Source organism: Panthera leo, chromosome B2 (assembly GCF_018350215.1).
Source record: "Panthera leo isolate Ple1 chromosome B2, P.leo_Ple1_pat1.1, whole genome shotgun sequence".
Classification (NCBI taxonomy): Eukaryota; Metazoa; Chordata; class Mammalia; order Carnivora; family Felidae; genus Panthera; species Panthera leo.
In genome coordinates, this window is record NC_056683.1 from 39558864 (window position 1) to 39579471 (window position 20608).

General features: G+C 58.8%; 1 protein-coding gene across 9 annotated transcripts in view; it reads left to right on the forward strand.

Moving 5' to 3' along the window:
• The window catches only part of FOXP4 (forkhead box P4), a 51111-nt gene extending 37704 nt beyond the window's left edge, over positions 1-13407 (forward strand). For 3 of the 9 annotated variants that reach the window (XM_042938710.1, XM_042938712.1, XM_042938719.1), the window contains 13 exons: positions 880-1027; positions 1157-1370; positions 1619-1723; positions 2526-2613; positions 3614-3697; positions 3780-3987; positions 4070-4146; positions 5045-5146; positions 7995-8045; positions 8682-8803; positions 10301-10367; positions 10857-11026; positions 11503-13407. In XM_042938710.1, coding sequence (XP_042794644.1) covers positions 880-1027; positions 1157-1370; positions 1619-1723; positions 2526-2613; positions 3614-3697; positions 3780-3987; positions 4070-4146; positions 5045-5146; positions 7995-8045; positions 8682-8803; positions 10301-10367; positions 10857-11026; positions 11503-11650 — 1584 coding nt within the window. In that variant the 3' untranslated portion in view covers positions 11651-13407. The remainder of the gene's footprint in view (positions 1-879; positions 1028-1156; positions 1371-1618; positions 1724-2525; positions 2614-3613; positions 3698-3779; positions 3988-4069; positions 4147-5044; positions 5147-7994; positions 8046-8681; positions 8804-10300; positions 10368-10856; positions 11027-11502) is intronic. The other 6 variants (XM_042938713.1, XM_042938711.1, XM_042938714.1 and 3 more) reach the window with 6 other exon arrangements.
• Positions 13408-20608: the final 7201 nt, after the last annotated feature.

Genomic DNA, 20608 nt, shown 5'->3' on the forward strand with positions numbered 1-20608 from the left:
GCCCAGCAGCCTCCCCCTCAACAGTCTTGTAATTGTTGCATTCTCTGCATTATCTCTAGGCTGGGTTTATTGAATAGCCAGCCCCCCACCCCACCCCCAGGGCAGGCAGGCAGAGCCGTCCCTGCCTCCCAAGCACCCAGGACTTGCTTGGCTCCTGGGACTCAGAAAAGACTTGCTGACGGCCAGACTTGTCAGTGCCTGTGTGAAGAACTGAGTTGGGGGGAGGAGGTGGAGGGGGGGCGGGCAGAGAGAGAGGGAGAGAGCAGAGCTCCCATACAGCGAGCAAGCGTGCCACTGAGCAGTAGCGATGTGGCTCTTCCCTGGGCCTGGGTCCCAATGACCAGCCGATGCCGATCTTTGAAAGTCTCGTCAGACTCTTTGATTCCTTGTATCTAAGAAGCAGGCGAGGAGAGGAGCTGGAGGGGGTAGGCCCCCTCCTCAGCGCAGAAGGGGGGCACCCGGGCATGTGGGAAGGGTGCCCGCCAGGCGGGAGTGGCCCCCGGAGTCTGACAGGCTCATCGATCATTGTGATGAGAGCCCCCCACCCCCCCCTTTCCAGGCGAGCACAGCTGCGGTGCGGGGAGCTGAGGCAGCGGAAGGAGGGGGGCGGGAGCAGGGAGGGCGTCGTGCTGCGTGTCTGGGTCCGCTGTGTGTGTTTGCGCGCGTGCGTGCGTGCGTGCGTGCGTGTGTTTACTGCGAGGAGGCATGCAGCCCTATGGAAGCTGGGCCGGGAGCAGAGAGGCAGCAGCCGCGGACGCCGCTCCCACAGCTCCGGGGGCTGACAGGCCCTGGGAGGGGGTCGCCGCAGGGTGGGGGCCAGACGGCTCGCCCTCGGCCGATGGCACCCCTCTCTGCACGCCCCCTCGGGCCCCCCACCAGGCACTGGGGAACAAGCAGCTGGCCTTCCAGCAGCAGCTCCTGCAAATGCAACAGTTGCAGCAGCAGCACTTGCTCAACCTGCAGAGACAGGGGCTGGTCAGCCTGCAGCCCAGCCAAGCCTCAGGGCCCCTCCAGACCCTCCCGCAAGGTGAGTGCGCCCCCCCCCCCCCCCCCCCCCCGCCTGACCTGGCCCACCCCCGCTCCCCTGGGGTGAGGTGGGAAGCCCCTTGGATTCTCCGGGGGCCCTGCCAGCCTCCCGCCTTTCTTTCTCCCGCAGCAGCCGTGTGCCCGACGGACTTGCCCCAGCTGTGGAAGGGCGAGGGTGCCCCCGGGCAGCCCGCCGAGGACAGCGTCAAGCAGGAGGGGCTGGACCTCACTGGCTCAGCCACCACCGCTACCTCGTTTGCCGCCCCCCCCAAAGTTTCACCCCCTCTCTCCCACCACACCCTGCCCAACGGACAGCCCACTGTGCTCACACCTCGGAGAGACAGGTGCGGGGCCCAGGTTGGGAGAGGGTGCTGCACACCTGCCCCTGCCCCCGGGGTGCCCCTGGAGCCCCAGGGATTGGGTGGGGAGGTGGAGCTGGGTTCTGGATGTTCACCCCTCTCCCAGGGCACACGAAATTGTTCCCGGCTTCTGGGAAACCCATAGTAGGGACAGAAACATCAACTGCCGGGGGGAGCCAGGGCTGTTGGAGTCTTTAGGGTCCCTGACCACTGCCTCCGTCCTGCTCTCCTAGCTCCTCCCATGAGGAGACGCCAGGCTCCCACCCCCTCTACGGACACGGAGAGTGTAAGTGGCCAGGCTGTGAGACCCTGTGTGAAGACCTTGGCCAGTTTATCAAGTAGGTGTCACCCCCAGCAGCCTTTCCGTGGGGCCCCTGACTCCCCAGCCGGCCACCTAGCTTGCCCCTCTTTGGGCCTCCAGCCGCCAGCTGTCCTGCTGTCCTCACGCCTGGGGTACCTAGCTCCTTCCCTGCCCCCACCAGCTCCCTGATCACTCCCCCCTCCAATATGTCGCAGGGCCTGCAGCCCCTGTGTACCCCATCCCCAGGCTGTCAAGAGCTCAGCAGGGTGGGGGTGTGAGGAGCAGGAGAGGACGCCCCCCACCACCCTCCCCAGCTTCCCCACAGACTCAGCCCCGGAGACTGATGGCCTGGTGACAGGCCGGAAGGCCGGTGGACAGGCAGGGAGGGAGGCCGACAGGCGGCTGGCAGCAGGCGGCCAGCTGCCACAGCCGTGCCAGGCTCTGTCACTGACTGATTAACTCCGCTGTCTCCCAGACCCTTGCAGCATCAGGGTCAAACAAATTGTTTTCACGCTTCGTCAGAGGTTTACTTAATTAGTTCATTTGCAATTAGATCTCTCTGTAGCTGCGATTTTAGCAAAGACATCAAAGGAGGCTGACGAGAAGGCGGCTTCCTTCGTTGCCCCGTTGCCCCGTTTTTTGTTTTGTTTTGTTTGGTGTTTTTTTCTTTCCCACCTCTTTCCCGTTGTATCCCTTGGTCTGTCTACTTTCCAAGCCGTGGGTGGGATTAGAGCATGGGATGGTGGGGCGGGGGCGGTGGCGGGGGGGGGGGGGGGGGTAGTAGCAGCTGGAAAGCCAGGCCCAACTTTCTCTTCTCTGCCCCCTCCCCCTCCCCCAAGACACCTCAACACAGAGCACGCCCTGGATGACCGGAGCACAGCCCAGTGCCGGGTGCAGATGCAGGTGGTACAACAGCTGGAGATCCAGGTGTGCGCTGCAGGGACCTGGGGACCTCCGGGCCCTGCCCCACCTACAGCACTGACATTCCAGGAGGGGCTTAGAGGGTCTCGTGGAAGGGTCATCTTATGCTTTCTTGTTCCTGATAGCCGAGGTCACGAGGTGATCGCAGTCTGATTCTGAGCAAATCCGGGGTGGGGGGCGGGGGGGGGGTGGCCAGAAGAGTGCCATCCTTATAAAAACAATAAAAACATTAACAGCTAACACGTTGAGCACGCCCTTTGTGCTGGTTTAAATACTTTACCTGTATAACTCGAGGAATCTTCTAAACAACCTCATATGGCAGGTACTATTACCATCCCCACTCTACAGATACGGAAACTTAAGGCCCAGAGAGGTGAAGAAACTTGCCTCTGGTCACTCACCCAGTGGGTGGCCAAGTGGGGATTAGAACCTAGGCAGTCTGTCTCCCGAGCGTGCACTCTGAAGCCCGTTCAGGGCAGTCCGTCAGGCAGCCAGTCAGCATAAACCCATTTCCCTCCGGCACCTAGCAGAGCGCCCTGCCATGAGAGGGCAGTTGTGAAAGATCTATTGAATTTATGAATGGGGGTGAATGAATCATTCATCCATTCCCACGTCTCCATTCATCGCGCGAGGACCCTCTCACACACAAGTGCCACTGAACTTGGGTGTTGTTCAACCACAGCCTCTGCCTTCGATGGGGAGAAAAGGCCTGTGCCATGAGGAAGGAGGCCCCTGACTTGTAGCAGCTTGCTGAGCTTGAGCCTGGGACACACAGTGTGGAGGGGAAGGGGGGGGGGTGCTTTATGCAGTGGGCGGCGGCCCCAGGCCCTGGCCTTGAGGGTATGAGGGGGCAGGGTGGAGCTGAGGCTTTCCAGCAGTAGGGGACCGCTGAGGTGTGGAGGAGACGGGTGGTGGGAATAGGGGTTTTCATGGGTGTCTGGTGGAGGGGTAAGAGGACTGGAGGCCCCTGGGGCTCAGCCCCTGTCCACCTCCCGCCTCTTCACAGCTCGCCAAGGAGAGTGAGAGGCTGCAGGCCATGATGGCACACCTGCACATGCGGCCCTCCGAGCCCAAGCCCTTCAGCCAGCCGGTGAGTGACTCACCTCTCCCTGCGGCCCTCCCGGGACCCCCACCCTTGGCGCTGGTCTCAGCACCCGCCCCATTGCTCACAGCTGAACCCGGTCCCTGGCTCCTCCTCATTCTCCAAGGTGACCGTGTCTGCAGCAGACTCCTTCCCAGATGGTCTCGTGCACCCCCCCACCTCGGCCGCTGCCCCTGTCACCCCCCTCCGGCCCCCCGGCCTCAGCTCTGCCTCCCTGCACAGCGGGGGCCCCGCCCGGCGGAGGAGCAGCGACAAGTTCTGCTCCCCCATCTCCTCAGGTAAGGACTGCCGGGAGGGTCATTTTCCCCCGCAAGCCGGACTCCCCAGCTGGCTACCTCACCCTCTGCCTGTCTCCCCCAGAGCTGGCCCAGAATCATGAGTTCTACAAGAACGCTGACGTCAGGCCCCCCTTCACCTATGCCTCCCTCATCCGCCAGGTGAGTGTGGATGGTACAGGGGGTGGGAAGGGCACACAGGCTGCACACACACACACACACACACACACCCTCAGTGCCCCAGCCTCCAGGAGGGTCCTAGGGCCAGAGGAGAGACTTCCCCTCCCACACCTGTCCTGTCCTGGCACATGGGTTTTCCTTCCCAGCCGTACGGCCTCTGGCACAGGCTTTGCCTCAGCACCTGCTGGTGCAGATATGTCTCTGGGGGCACACGCATTATTTTTTGTTGCTCATACCCACTGTCAATCGTTCTCTCACTCCCATGTACATACACTTCTAGGAGATTATTTTCTCATAGGCTTACCCTTTGTCTGCCTGCCCCCTCTCCCGCTCCCCCCAACCCTCTTACACACACACACCCCTGTGTTCCCTCCCTCATGTCCTTAATGCTTAACGTACGTTTACATGTACGTCCGCTTGCTCTGATCTCCACACACAGGGACACACATCCTCACACTTATTCTCATACGTGCTGCATACATACCCCATCTCATGCTTTGGGTGCCCTCTGCCAAAATTAGGATAAATTCCAAATGGCCCCCACCCCGAGGACATCTCTTTCCTGAGAACGCTGCTTCATTCCCACTCCAGGGCAGGGGTGCTTGAAACCAGTTTCCCTCCAGAAGGAAGTCACGTGCTGCTTGCACAAGTGCGTAGCCCTTGAGGCTCGTGTTTTCTTTGGCCCCTGGCTGGGCTGTAACCAGCCTGCTCCCATCAGGGGACCGACAGGCACCCACCAGTCCTCTTGTCCCACAGGCTTCTGTAGTGGGTGTCCTCTCTCCTCGGGGTGAGAGTTGGGCCAGGCAAAAGGGAGAGAACACAGGCCTGTGACCCTTCGAGGCCCAGACTAAGGGTCTCTTTGCTTCTCTCTTGCCCGTAGGCCATTCTGGAAACCCCCGACAGGCAGCTGACCCTGAATGAGATCTATAACTGGTTCACCAGGATGTTCGCCTATTTCCGGAGAAACACTGCCACCTGGAAGGTGAGGCATGCTCCTTCCTCCTTCCCAAGGGCCCCAGTCACCCTTGGACATGTCCACCTCCCTTTGAGACCAAGGGTGCATAACATTTAGTCCCCTCGGAGGAGCAGTTCTACGAAAATGGCCCCAGCAGGGCCCAGGCCGCATCATGGGCCCCTCCACCCCCACTTCAGCATGGGCTATATAGTATGTTCTCAAACTGCTTCTTAATAGCCCCTCCTTTCCAGCCTTGTGCTGCCTTCCTTCTGGGAAGAAAGTTTCCTTTCTCCGGAGTGCTCCCCGACAGGCCCCAGAGACTCCAGCCCCATGAAGTAGGGCCTCCAGGAGTCCGTAATGCCCAAGCCTGTTAGGAAGAGCCAGGTTACACCCTCAAGAGACCCTAAGGGTCTAGGTATCTTGGCTAAAGGTACATGTTCGGAAGCGTAGGGTGGGGTGGGCAGTGTGCAGGCCCGGACACGTGGATGGACCAAGCAAGACCCGTAGACTGTGCTGGGGCACAAACACAGGCGCTCACACCCTCTCCCCAGCTCTGCCATGGCGGCAGGAAGATAATTGTCTCGATCCAATTAGTCATTTCAGCACCTTCAGCCATAGAGTGTTCTCAGGGGACCAGAGGCAGGGAAGGGAGGGACCCTAGAAAAATGGGACACTGAGATGTGGACTGGGGCACTCAGCTATTTGGTTTTCCATAGCCAGGAGGGGATGTGTGTGTGTGTGTGTGTGTGTGTGTGTGTGTGTGTGTTAGAGAGAGAGAGAGATGGGTGAGAGTATGAGGGTCTGTGCAGCAGAGTGGGGAGGTGATATCTAAACTGGGAAGGGGGAGGGGAGAGGAGAAGGGATTGTTGGCACCCTGCAGGGAAAGTTAGACACCCGGGAAAGAGTCCCTGGGTCTCAGAACCTTAATTGGATCCCTGGCTCTTGAGTCCCCCTGCTGGCCATCTTGGAAAGTGCAGCAAAACAGGCTGCCGCCCCACCACCCCTCTAGGTTTCAACAAGTGTCATTGAGGCCCCCTCCCCACCAGTGCCGGATTGGGTGGGGTCTGCACAGGGCCCGGTCTCCTCTGCCCCAAAATGTGCTAACTGCAGCAGGAGACACTGCTCTATGACCTTCCGTATCCCTGTGCCCAATTCCCAAAGCTTGGGAAAGAGGCTGTTGGGCTGGGACAGCTGCTCTGATTGGCTGTGAATGATGTCATTTCCTGCCAACCACAGTCCTGCCCTCTCCCTGAGCCAGCAGGGCCTTGTGGGGACCATCTAGCCCGGTCTCCAACCTCCAGGCCAGTTTGGATGCCTGGTCTTATAAATGAGAAGAGTTCTATGCAAACATAAAGGATCACTACAGTTTTTATCTAACGTTTATGTTAATGATGCAGAGTAATCTTCTGTCTTTGGGGGTGAGACTATAGAGCCTCACTTCATAAGACAACCTCCTTCTGGGGGCGGAGTGTCATTCAGCCACCTACCCTCCTTTCCTGTTCTCTTAACTGTATCACCCCATTGTCCTTTCTTGAGATCAGAAGGAGCTGGTTTGGGGGACTTCCTGAAACCCCTCAATGACCATCTTGAAGCCTCTCCCCTTTAGCCCAGTGCCTTTGGCCTCCCATGCCACCTTCAGTCGTCACCCAGCCAGGGTCATCCCAGTCATGTGTCTCTCACTCCCAGGTCTTCACCTCCACCCCCCTCACCTAGTGTAGGTCCCAGTGCGACACCGGGAGCTGGGGGAGCAGTTGACCTTCCTAGTTAGTGCCCTGCTGCTGTTTCTGCCACTTAGGGCACTACCTGTGCCCTCCCTACCTGTGGCACAGTAGAATCTGTCCCTGCTCGTGGTCCACTTTCACCCTCAGGATTTTTGCAGCCAGGCTTCATCCCTGTTCCTCAGGAAACGTACCCTGTCTACACCCAACTGTTCCCCTTCCACTTTCCACCCATTCGTCTGCCCCTTGAGGCCCCGCCTCTTCTCAACTGTATCTCATCCCCTCCTCCCTCTTCACCCTTTCTGGCCCACACCCTGAGTTGCTGTCCACTTCAGACCAGGGCAGAAGGGTCGGGCACCAGCGTGGGCCAGGCCAGCTGCCGTTCATCCGGGGACAGAGCTGCCATCTGCCAAGCCAGTGGTCCTCACCAGCCCGCCCCCTGTGTCCATCCCCTCTCAGGGCCCGTGTTGTGGGCCCGTCCTTTTGTTTACACAGCCCCCCGCCAGACCCCTTAAATTGCCGTTAATGTTTCAGCGTAACGAATTAGTCTCTCATCACGAATCAGGCTTCGAAATGAGGGAAAAAAGCCCCGGTGAGGCCATCCTCGGAAATTGGGGTCATTCTCATTTGCAAAGCGGAGGATCGGAGCCCCGTAATGCGGGCAAATTTATTCCGAGGCAGGAGCCCCGGCGTGATTAGGCCCTTTGTAATTATCGCTCCAAGAGATTCCACTCCAGCCGCCCGCCTCCCTCGTGGATTAGCAAGCGAGTCGGAAAAATACACAGGATTTAATTAGAGGCAAATTAAAATTGGTAATGAAATCGGGCCAGTTGCAAGTGGCAAGAGTTGGAAGGGAGAGAGGGAGAGGGGATCTCCAGGGGCACGGGCTGCCCGCCCTGCCGGCTTTCTTCCCCGTTTAGAAATGTAAAGAGGAGACAAGGATGGGGACAAGGCGGGGGAAGCAGAGGGAGGACAGGTAACAGGGACAGGGATGGCTGGGGGTGGGGGGGCGAAGCCGAGAGAGGAGAGCACAGAGACGGGACTGAGGGCCATGCGGGGAGTGGGTGGGCTAGGGCCCTCGTCTAGCCCCCCCCCCCCCGCCCCGGGGGAAATTGGGCCAAGCACCCCCGCCCTCACCCAAGTGTCCTACAATTCAGATGGCCTCAATTCCTGAAGTTACCCTGCCAGGAGGAGGTGGGAGCGACAAGGTGACTTTTCCTCTTTTCTCTCTCCTCTTCCTGCCTCCCAGCTACTAAACCCATGCTCTCCTTTCTCCCCGTGTATTTCAACAAGTATGCATTAGGCCTGCTGTTTACCTCATGCTCTTAATAAGCTGTCTGTTCTCAAAGTCATGGTTCCCACACTCCTAGAAATTGAGGAAGGTTGCAGCGAGGGTTCCTGATTTATGTCCAGAACTTCTAAAGCCTAGTGGAAATTCTGCATGCACCTGAGATAACAGGTCACTGATGTGCCAGGGCCCGAGTGTGATCTCCTGGTGATCAGGAGCCCCAAGTAACAGCTACGTGTGTCTGATCAATGCTGCCGGGAAAACAAATTATTACTACCTAGATAGCATTTAGTTGGTAGACAGGGTTTTCCAAAAGATGGCAGGGAGAAGGGAGCAGATCGTAAAATGGGTTGTGGGCTCTGAGGACCCTGGCAGTCCCTGGGTCAAGGGCGGGAGAGAGGCCTGCCTTCGCCCCTGGCTGGGACTCCTCCCTGGGGCAGCCTTCTTGTCCTTGGGCCAGGGGAGGTGGGACATGGTGGGACAGGGACTTTGCTGTGTGTGCTTGCCTGAGTGGGGAAGGGGCCTCTGAGCACCCGCCCTGTCTCCGCACCCCTAGAATGCCGTGCGGCACAACCTCAGCCTGCACAAGTGCTTCGTGCGCGTGGAGAACGTTAAGGGCGCCGTGTGGACCGTGGATGAGCGCGAGTATCAGAAACGGAGGCCGCCAAAGATGACGGGGTATGTTGGCCCAGCCCCGAGCAGAGGCATCTGCCTGGGGCGTGGACCGGGTCACCCCCCATTTTTCTCCAGGACACCCATGTGAACCCAGTCCTTCCCACTTCGGGGGTGGGGAGCCTAGAATCTGGAAGTGGCAGGTGATCAGAAAGAGGACATGTATGTCTTATTCTGTCCCTATTTCTGGCTGAGGGGAAGGAGCCTAGGGGGACCTGGCACCAGAGACAGAGACCCAAAGTAGCCATGGCTGGAGCTGGGACATGGGCAGATGCCAGCTAGGTAGCCATTGGTGAGGGGGCTGTCAGCCTCAGAGTCGTACTCCCCTATCTCATCACAGGATGAGCTGACCTCTGAGGACCCCAGGCCCCACCTCTCTGTTTTATAGGGAAAGGAGACCCAGAGAGGGCAAGGGGCTGGGGGAAGGTCACACCGTACTGCAGATTCACAGCAGAGCTGGGTCTCTGAACTCCCACCTTTTGCATTCGCTCTAGCATGCAGCATTTTCAGTGGAAACTGCGGAACCTGGGGGTGGGTCGAAACCTCCCCTTGGCTTCCCTTCCAACACCCAGTGGCCTTCCCACCCCAGATGTCCCTCACGTGGGCCACCCTTTGCCCGTGCTTCTTGGGCCAGAGGACTTTTGGGAAGGGGAGAGAAGTGAGGCAAGTAGGTGGATATCTATTTGTGTGAATGCCTTTTGCCCTCGAAGATCTTTCTCCTGGGAAAAGAGCCTCTCCACCCCACTCAGCTGTGGGGGCTGGGCAGGGTTGGGGCCTGGAAAAAGGAAGGAGAGCCATCCCCTTCTGAGTGCCCCCCTCCAAACATGGGGGCATTATCTTTACGTCTCTTTACCCACTTGGTCAGAAGACCTGGATTCAGATGCACCTCTGCTTCTCACTGGCTGGGTGAGCTTGGGTCAGTTCCTTAACCTCCCTCAGATGCTCTGTAAATGGGGGGTAGGGGATTAATTGCTATGGAAGAGGGACAGCCTTGAGCCATGGTTTTTCCTGACCCAACTCCTGAACCCCTTCCTGGGCAGACAAGCCTTTGGCGTGGAGCACCTGGGGACAGGCCAAGCCAAGCCCCTGGGTTATTAGATGTCCCACGATTCCGTATGGCAAGATAGCGTGGATATTACAGACTGGGGAGGTCAGGGCTCTAGCTTGGGTCCGCCAAGCACTGGGAAATGGAGACAGCAGAGAAAAACTGCTGGGGTGGCATGATGTGAAGACAGGCATCGGGAGGGACCCCCGTTCCCACTTGCCGGCTCTGAGACACTGCCCAGGGCCCGGGAAGGGGGCTGTCAGCACGTGCCATGCCATGCCGGGTCAGCGTGAGGGTTGAGGGCGATGGAGCCCGCCCAGGGCTCGGCAGACGCTGCTGACCGTGCCGTAGCCTCCTAGCATCAGGAATGGAATATCGCCGAGTGCAAGGCGACCTAGGACCTAGTCAGGGTCAAGGCCTGAAGGAACGAACGGAGCACTGCCTTCTCTGTCTTCCAGGAGCCCCACCCTGGTGAAGAACATGATCTCGGGCCTCAGTTACGGAGCACTTAACGCCAGCTACCAGGTGAGTGTGCCCTGACGGGAGCCCTTTTCCCTCTTGCCCCCTTGCTGTCCTGCCCACACACACTGCCCTTCGTCCACTCTCCCCTGCAGAGCTCCCATCTGGCTTGGGAGGGGGAAGACCACTCCGAGGGGCCCAAACCCCAGCCCTCTGCCCCACCCCAACTCGGGGCACCAAAGCAGGGAGGGAGGTCGGCATAATCAGCTGTGTCCCCTTCTCTGGCTCGTCAGGCTCGGGGCCCTCTGCCTCCTGGGAAGGGATAGGTCAGGCCCACGTTCCCAGGTTCCCGGGAATGTTGTGAGGCAGTGGGTCAGGGTCACAGTCTGGCCTTGGGAGGGGAGGGGTGATGTGTGGGAAAGGCCGAGCCTGGGCTGGGGACTTGCCAAGATAGATCTGCCAGCACAGGACGCCCTGGAGGCTTTCTAGGGACACGGAAGGGACAGCACCTGCCTGGATAGGGCTGGCTGACGGGGCCAACCCTGTGCCCTCCAGGCTGCCCTGGCCGAGAGCAGCTTCCCCCTCCTCAACAGCCCTGGCATGCTGAACCCGGGCTCCGCCAGCAGCCTCCTTCCACTCAGCCACGACGACGTGGGCACCTCCGTGGAGCCGCTGCCCAGCAATGGTAGCAGCAGCCCCCCTCGCCTCTCCCCACCCCAGTACAGGTGAGCACACAGCACGGATCCCCCACCCCCGGGGCCCCTCAGACACCACTGCAGGTGGGGTCTCTATCTTCTTACACCCTCCCACACACACCTGTCTTCCCAGACAAGTGACTTCTCTTTCTCCCTTCCCATGGTGCCTCTCCTCCCCTCTCCCTTCTCATTCTCCTCTCTCCGCTTCCTTTTTATTTCCCTCCTTCCTGCTTTCTTCCTCCTCTCCTTCCTCCTCTCCCCCTGTTCTCTGTCTTCTCCCCAATCAGAGGCGACCGCTGCCCAGCCCAACATCCCCCTTCCTGGGAGGAGAGCTCTGGGGGAGATCAGACCTAAGACGTCAGGCGCCAGTGGCTCAGGGATGATGCGGTCCTAGGGGAGTGAGCTGCGGGCACCCCACTGCACCCCCAAATTCTGGGTGTTTGTGGAGGCTGGGGAACATGCCCCCCCCCCCACCCCGGGTGCCCACACGATCCCTTCTGTCACAGCCACCAGGTGCAGGTGAAAGAGGAGCCGGCCGAGGCAGAGGAAGACCGGCGGCCAGGCCCCGCCCTGGGCCCCCCCAACCCCAGCACCGCGGGGCCTCCAGAAGACAGGGACCTGGAGGAGGAGCTGCCAGGAGAGGAACTGTCCTAAGGGTCTCTAGGGGCAGGCAGGGCAGGGGTGAGACCCCTCCCTCCGGAACCCAGGCCCCACCTACCCCCCCACTCCTCAGCCCCACCCAAACCTCAAGGCACTTCCAGGACTCAGATGGGGGGGTGGGGGAGGCTGGGCCAGCAACTCCCAACGTGACCTGACTGACAGACGCTTGGGGGCAGCGACGGTCCTGCCCCCGAAGGGACACCAAACCCCTGGTCTGGGACCGGCAGAGGAATCGGAGGGCCCAGACCCTTCCTCAGACCCTCCCCTACATCTGAATACCGCCTCCCCCCAACCACCAGCAGCAGGGCCCTCCTCCCCCACCAGCTCTCCCCTACAGGGCCCCTCAGCGCCATGGAGACCCGCAGGCGGGGCTAAGCCACCCCTCTCAAACCCAGGGCCCCTCGCACCTGGCTCTGGCAGTGTTTTCTGGCCAGAGGCCCCCCCCCCTTTCCTAATTTGTGCCCCCTTTCACCTTCTTTTCCGTACTGTGAAGAAATCTCCCCAGCCCCCACCTCCTCTCCCTGCCCTGGCCTGGGCTGGGGCGGGGGGGAGCTGACGTTCCAGACCATCCCCAGAAGAAACGGGCCCCCTGAGCTGTGCCCACTCAAGAACCACAGCTGGGGTGTTGCTGCCCTGCGGGGTCTGTGAGAGCAAGGCTGCCTCGCTCCCGGACAGGAACCCAGGCCGAACTGGGCCTCCACCCCATTCACTGGGTGCCCCTCGGCTGCCCCCCACACACCAGGGAGCAGAGGAAGAGGCCCAGTGCTGGCTTCCTCGCAGAGGTCTGTGCCGGGTGGGCCGATGGAGGGGGAGCCGCGAGGCCCTCGAGGCTGAAGCTGCCAGTGCCACCCAGGAAGCATCCTGCCTCTGTCACGGGAGAGGCCAGGCTGAGACCAGGCTTGAGGGACAGGTGACTGCTGTGACCCAACAGGTCACCCCCAGCCTACAGGTCCCCTCATGGTAGTCCTCCCTCACCCCTCCTCAGTCCCCCTCCCCACCCCCAGTTAAACCGATGACCAAAGACCTTTCTTATGCCGGAAGCAAAAACCAAAACTTTTTGTTGGCTTTTTCCTTTGTGGCCTCCCACCCCCACCCCCACCCTTCTTGCTCCCCGTCCCTAGCCCCAGGCTGGAAGCCCTCCCTCCACTTAAGTTATTGTTTTAAACCAAAGTTTACAGTGTCTGTTGGTGGCCCAGACCCTCTCTCCACCCTTCCTCCACCCCACCCTGAGGACCCTGGGACTCAGTAGAGGCTGGGGGCCCTGCTCACCCCTACTTCTGCTCTTGGCCAGCCAGGAGGAAGGTCCGAGGGCAGAGGGAAGGAGGTGTGCTGCCCTCAGCATCCCGAGGGGCTCTCCTCTCCTCGGGCAGTGGGCCTTGAGCCCCAGTCCCAACCCTGGGCTGCTTCCTGGGGGCTCTCCAGACCCCTCGCTAGGACCAAGTCCCCCATCACACTGGGAGTGTGGATTCCAGCAAAGGAGCTGGAAAAGAAGTGAGACTCCACAGACCCCCTATGGGGGACCCCGACTTAGGCCATGGACTGGGTGTGTTGGATGCTCGTGATACCCCAGGCCAGGCCCCTTTGCTGAGAAGACCTCCTTGGACTATTTCCCAAGAACCCCCCCACATACACCCCTTCACAAGCCACCCCTCCTGAGAGGCAGGGGGCCCTCCGCCCCCTCCCCTATGTACTCCCCACCTGTGTTCTGTTTGACCAGCACAGAAATATTAAACGTCCTCTATTCACCGGGCCCTGCGTGTGTCACCAGGGTGAGGGGGGAAAGGCACTGAAGTGGAAAGATTGCTCTGAGGGGCTGGGGGAAGGAGGCCCTGTGGACAGTGGGGGCTCCTTAGGGGTGCTTTCTGGGAGTGCATGAGCAGACCAGGACATGGGGGTGGGGGGGCTGCGGGGGGGGGGGGGCGGGGCAGGGAACCTATCATCAGCTCCCACCTGCCTCTTCCACTGTCACCCTGGTGGTGTTCTCTGGTATTTTCTTTCAAACCAGGTCTCTCCACCATTTTTTCTCCCAAAGTCACTGTTCCTTCCTGCCCGCCCCCACCCCTTCCTTCAAGGGTAGGTTCAGCAGGGAGATTTCTTCCGGGGATGGAGATGATCCTTGCTGCAGGACCACCACCCCTGGAGACCTGTGCTTGCAGGCCCAGGTGCCCTTCTGGGCCCATCACTCGGCCTCCGTAGGGGCCTGGATAGGGGCCTGGGTGTGCACATGCATGGGGGGGGGGGGTGGCTGTTAGTGGGTGCAGGCCTGCCGCTGTGTGCCCTGTCTGTGTCGTAGTGCTGGTTGGCTCTGCCAGGAAAGGGGGTTAGCCTGACCCACAGGTAGGGGTGCCCTCGGTGGTTAGAGGAGGGAGGGAAGGAAATCGAAGCTGTGAACCCGAACGTGTGTCCTGACACCTCCCTTGGCCTTCCATCCCGCAGCACTTCCTGGTCCTTCCCCAACGGGGGACCCCCTCTGGCCTTCTCAGTGCCCAGCACCCACCGGGGTCCTCTACCACTTCCCTTCTTCCAGCACCTCGAGCACCTTCCAAACACTTCCTTCTTGAGGGCAAGGCCCCCAGACCTCTGTCCTGGGGCAGGAGCCCCCAGAATGTGTGTACCTGGCGGGTCGGGGGGGGAAGCCGGGAGGTAGAGGAGTAGGTGTGGAGAAAGCAACCCTGTTGGAATCTGTTGCCCTTGCCACCAAACTGCTAGAACTTTCCCAAAAACGAAGCTGGGGGTGGGGGAGCAAGTGGGGCGGGAAAGGATACAGGATCTGGAAATGGGAGTCTTCGCTGACTTCTCTTGTCTCAGGACTGCCTTGTCCTTTCCTAGTGCTTTTGACCACTGTCTGTCACCTTCTGCCTCTTTCTCCCCCTGTTTTCTCTCTCACTGCTGTCCAGGCCACCTCCTCCCCCTGCCCTAATCCCCTGGACACTTGCATAGAGCCTGGGGTGAATTCCCAGTACCTCCTCCCGGCATCTCAAGATGGCCTGGGCGGGTCAGGCCAGGGGAGCTCGGCCTGGAGTCTGAATCCACCCCCCCCTCGCCCCCGAACCCTCCACCCGCAGACTCGCCCACCAGCACCGTATCAAGAAGCAGCAGTGCGATGTGCCATCGTGTGGCCCTCCCTGCCCTCTGTGGAGGCTGCCAGCCCAGGAGAAGTGGCTGCGTGTGTAGTCTGGGGACAGCAGCATCCCCTGCAATGTAATAAAACAATCCCCTATGATTTCACTGCGGCCGCTTCCCCTCGGGGACCCACCAACCCCCTACAAAGCCCTAGAGAATCCTGGGGTGTCTGCGCCAAGCTCCCAGCTCCCTTAGTCCACCCTGGGAGACCAAGGTCTCTGTCCTCCAAACTAGCCCCAGAGACTAAAGCGACAAGACTACACCCAGCCTCGCTCTCAGGACAGTCCTTCCTGCAGTCTAACTTGTGTTCTTCTGCTTTTTTGTTTTTAATTCCTCCCTCCCACCGCCCCCCCCCCCCCCCCCCGAGGTACAGCAAATGTCTGGCCAGTGCACTTGGACATGGAGGGAGGATCTATCTCGGGCTTTGAGGAGGAGAGGGGCTTACAATATGAGCAACAGGAGACAGCTGTGGGCCACCACCTTCTGAGTGCACTGGGCTTACAACCCAATAACCCATTTTCTCTCTAGTCTCCCAGGTTCCACATGGGGCCCTCTCCCATTACCTTCTTCAAAAGAAGAACCAACCCCCTAAGCCCTTCATTGTGCTTTGCTGTCAGGATGCCCTGTGTGTGTGGTCTTGTCTCTCCTTCCTCCTGTTTGGGGAAATGGGAGCAGGTGGTCAGAGCTGGCTGGCAGCTTATCCCGGTCTTAGCATTTCTGCCCTGGTGGGGAGAGGGGAGGCTATCTGCCGAGCCCGTTCTCAGGCTGGCAAACAAACAAACAAAAAAGGGCTACCCCAAGCCAGATATTTTGGAGATGAGAAGGTAGGGCTCTGGGCTCTGCACTGGACAGAAGTCCCCCTCGCATTCAGAAAGCTCTTCCCTGCCTCTACCATGAAGTGTCCACCCCTGCTCAAGGTCTTTTGCCAGCAACCAGCAGAGGGCGCTTTAGCCAAAGCCGACCTTGGGCTCCTCTTTTGGGCAAACTTGCGGGTCTGAGGAGGTGGGGAGGACGGGCTCTATCTAGGGTGAGAACAACAACCCTTCACCCCTCTGGCCCAGGGCAGAAAAGGGTTCCGTCCGTTGAGTGGGGACTTCGCGGACCTCTCCAACTTGGTGACCTACGCAGTCTCCTGAACAGAAATGGGAGAAGGCAAGAGAAATACTGAGTGATCTAGAAGGAAGTCGTCTCTAAAGACTAGTATACCGGGCAGACAGGCTCAATAAAGATGTTTAATGGTAATTGCTAACATTTAATGGGCTCTCGTGTGCCAGACACAATTCTAGACACTTTATGTTTCCTGTAATCCCCCCACAACACCTCTGAGTTACATGCCATGATTACCCCCATTTTACCGATGAGGACATTGAGACCCAGGAATCAAAGAGATTAACAGACAAAGCATTGAGAACAAGGAATACTGTGGTGGGAGGCTCGGTGGCTTAGTCTCAGCGTTTTAGTGACACTATTTGCTTTGCCTTCTCCCCCCCGCCCCCCCCCCCCCCGCCACCTTCTTGGAGACTCCCAAGGGGGAAACTGAGGTAAGAGCCCCTCAGCTGCCGTTCTTCTCTCGGCAGAATGAGGTAAGTCGGGGCTTGTTGGAATAGCCACTGTGGGACAGAGGGAACGGGAGAGAGAAGGACTGGAACGCCCTATAAAAATAAGCAACCGGGGGCCTTCTGAAGGAGCAGAGAGTCTGAGCAGGGAACACAAAGAGGCCCTTGTCTGAGGTGGGGGATTCACGACGACCACACACAAGCATACACCTGAGCACGTGTGCAGACACACACGGGCACACACACGTGCCCCTCTCTACTCGAGCTATGTTTACACCGAGAGGTCCCTTCCACCCCTAAAGCCTGCAATTAAGCCTGTGGACACCCAGGGCAGGGACACATACCACACGGTAGTCACAGAGACGTCCCATCACACAGGCCCAGGACCTCTCCACACCTGCAGTCTGCCTCCCTCCTGGGATCAAAAGTTTAGAAAAACAGCCCCTCCCGAGAAGGTGGTCATGGCGGCAGCCAGGGCTGAAAGGCCCTGTGTCCTAGCCAGGAGGGGCCGGGGCCAGGGGGGTGGGGGCCGTTGGGGGTGGGGGCGGGGTAGTGCAGAGGTGGGATGGGCACTCCGGAACTTCCGGCCCGGACTAGAAGGCCTGTAGCCGCACTAGGGGTCAGTGCCCCTCCCGCTCTTGAACCGGGAGCTCAGACTGTCTACCTCAGGCCACTGCCTGGGCTTTAGGACGGGCCAAGCGTGTGGGGTGGGTAAGGGTGGGTGGACACCAGAGAACTCCAGGAGGGGTCTCTGCTCTCAGAGAGCTGGTTCTCTGGCTGAGAACCTGACGGAGATGGGCTGAGCGCCCGGTGCTCCAAGGAAGAAAACTCAGGTCCTGCGGGGGTCAGCCCAACGAGGGTCTAAATCCTGCGTCCGCTACTTGCTGGCTCTGTGGCTTTGGGAAACTTCGTGACCTCGCCGGGCTTCCGTTTCCTCATCTGTAAGACTGGAGCCAGATAATCATCTCTGGCTTGCTGTTCCTGTGTAGGAAAAGTGGCACATATTAGGCCCGCGACACATAATAGCTGTTAATAAAATGTAGTCTGGGATGCCAATCACCATGGGGGGTGAGGGGGATCAGAGTGCTCCTGGAGGAGGCCCTGGCGGAGAGGCTGGGATGTAGGGAGAGGAAATGTAGGGGAGAGGAGCGACGTTTTAGGTCTGCGGCGGAGCTTTGCTGGAGCTCGGGGAAGGTTCTCGTGGCAGGAGACAAAGGGTTCAATCGGGGCAGGAGGGGCAGGGGCAGGGAGTCCAGGGGGCCGCCAGCAGCCCAGCCCGCCACTATCATTGCCGAGGCACATCCACATCCTGCGGCAGTGGGCGAGGCCTCGGGCAGGTGAATTGCAGCCAGATTTCCTTATCTCTAACGTGGTGAGGAGCCCTGACCTCGCAGAAGGTTAAGGAGAGAATTAAGAGGAACAGCGGATACGAAGCATGCGCACCAAGCTTGCACCTGTTTGTATCCCGCAAGTGCTGACGCTGCTGAGGTTGCCGAAGAAGCTTCAAGGGGTGGCCCGCGTCACTGAGGAGCTCCCATCAGAGGGGGACAGTCTCGTATTTAAATAAACACATAGCGGGCTAGGCTTCCAAGTGGTTCCAGCACTACGTGCTTGGTCTTCGAAGGGCGTTCAGGAAAGGGCTCTTGGAGAAGATGAGGCTTACAAGGAGCCTGGAAGGAAAGACAACGGGAGAGCTTGCCATGTAGGCCAATACGTGAGTCAAGGCAGGGGTGGGACCGGTTCGGATGTTCGGGGAAAGGCCGGAAAACCCCAGGGGCTGCGGTACTGGAAGATGACACTAGAAAGGTGGGAGAGCCAGGCAGTGAGGGGGTCCCGCAGGCCAAGCTGGGGGTCCAAGCCAGGGGCATGGGGCAGCGTGCCCAGGAGGAGCTTAGAGCAAAGTAGTGACGGATCCGTGTCCCGTTTGGAGAGAAAGTAGGTGTGGGGAGGATAGGCTGGGTGAAATGTTGGGGCTTGGGGGCCAACCGGGTGGCCACCCATATTGGCAGGTGGCAGGCGGCAAAGTCCCAAATAGGGAGGGTGCTCTGGAGAATGCCAGCAGGAGGCTTTTTGAACAACAGCGGAACAGAAGACGGGACTGGGTTGCTGCCTGAAAGAAAGGTCCAGGATGGCCTCAACTGGGTATGTCCTAAAGGTCTATTCCAAGTGTGGCACATTCTCACGTAGAATATTAAACTGCAGAGAAAGGGAATGCGTAAGACCTGCCTGTATCCGTGGGGTACATTTGAGAGGGAAAAAAGGAAGGGGAAGAAAGCTATGGAGAGAGTATTGCCCTTTACATAGTGTTTGAAAACAGGCATAATAATGCCATATGTCATGTAAGGGTGTATGTGCATGTAGCAAACATTTAAGTAATTTGTAGGACAGATGGATAACAAGTTCAGGTCACTGCCACTCTGGGGAAGGTGGGGAATGCGATGGGAAGGGGCACTCAGGGGGCTTCAAGTATACTGATAATTCATTCTAGAGCTGGGGGCACTAGGGCAAGAGGCACGGCTGTGAAAGAAGGCAGAGATGGTCGGGGCCGAGGAGGAAGAAGAGGCAGGAGGGAGGGCAGTCCCGAGGCAATGATGGGACTCATGGGCTATAAGGCCTGGGAGATCCCCTCCCACAACCACCATGGACTTGGCAATGGGAAGCCTCTGGCCCCCTAGGACAGCAGTTTCCAAGGACAGGGATGAGCTAAGTAGTCAGTGTGTGGAGTGGAGATGAAGGCAGAGGTGAGGTCTCTCTTTCGATGAGTTTGGTGGCCAGGGGAGAGAGGGGACGCCTGGAGGCGGAGGGGAGGGGGACACAGCATGGAATGCCAGGAAAAGGTTTTCTTATTGATTTTCTCAACTGTAATGATCTCGTGTATTGTTATGTATCTTTTAATGTTTTTTATTTTTATTTGGGGGGTGCAGAGAGGAGAGGTTGAGAGAGAGAGAATCCCAAGGAGGCTCTGTGCTGTGAGTGCAGAACCCGACACAGGGCTTGATCTCACAAGCTGTGAGATCATGACCCAAGCCGAAATCGAGAGTTGGACTCTCAGGCAACTGAGCCATCCAGGGGTCCCTGTATTGTTTTGTATTTTTAAAATTTTTAAAAATGTTTACTTATTTTTGAGAGAGAGAGAGAGAGAGAGACAGAGTGCGAGCAGGGTAAGAACGGAGAGGGAGGGAGACACGGAATCGGAAGCAGGCTCAAGGCTCCGAGCTGTCAGCACAGAGCCCGACGCGGGGCTCAAACTCACAAGCCGCGAGATTATGACCTGAGCTGAAGTCAGATGCTTAACTGAGCCACCCAGGCGCCTTAATTGTTTTGTATTTTTAAGTGGGGGAGAGGGCAGGAGAGGATCAAGCTGGATATTCCTATGAGTATGTGTGAGGGTGCACCTTCCCTCCTCCATCAGACTAGCCGATGCTCACTGTCCGTCTTCATTAGCTCTCCCAGGACTCAGGCCCAGATGCTCAGGAAGACGGGAGTCTGGAAACCATCATGGCGCTCACATCCGGCCCGGGGAAGGAGTGGGGGTGGGAATCCCATCCCATCCCATCCTGGAGCTGAGGTCTGGGTCCGGACTGAGGACACGCAGGGGGAGAAGGGAAGACTGGGTGGCTCCCCCACGCACACTATAAGGTGTGAGGTCCTGAGGAACTGGAGGAAGGCCGGTGGGAGGGAGGGCTGGGGCCAGGCAGCCATGGGAGGGAGGCCTTCCCACCTACTACAGCCCTCCCGCCATTGCACTCGCCACCCTCACCCAACTGCCACTCACCCCCCTTTCTCTCTGTCACCATCTAACACCTTCCTCATCCTCCGCTTGCTCCCCGCTTCCCAAAGAACACATGGCTGTGACCGGCTGTTCCCAGACATTCTCTCCCACAGGCCGTTACCACCCCCGGGCCAGACCCAGGCCTGGCGGGGCTTACCTGATTTTGCCTCCGTACCAGAGACTCACCCCAAACTGGCCCACTTCTCTCTTCCCGTACCCGGAGCACACACAGTCAGTCTACAAATCTTTACTGAGTGCCTCTATGCCCAGTGCTGGGTGCTGAATAGCCAGGCACAGGCCCTGCCCTCAGGAGGCTGACAGAACACCGATAGATCAAGAAGTAAAATAAGAAATCGAGATAAGGCAACGTGTGAAACAACATACTCTTCTCCCCCTTGCTGTCAGCAATCCTTGATATGGAGACAGTCCTTCTTAGGAGACTTTCAAGGAGTTCAATTACTAAAAATCGAAATTAATAAATTGTTATTAATATGGTGGCGG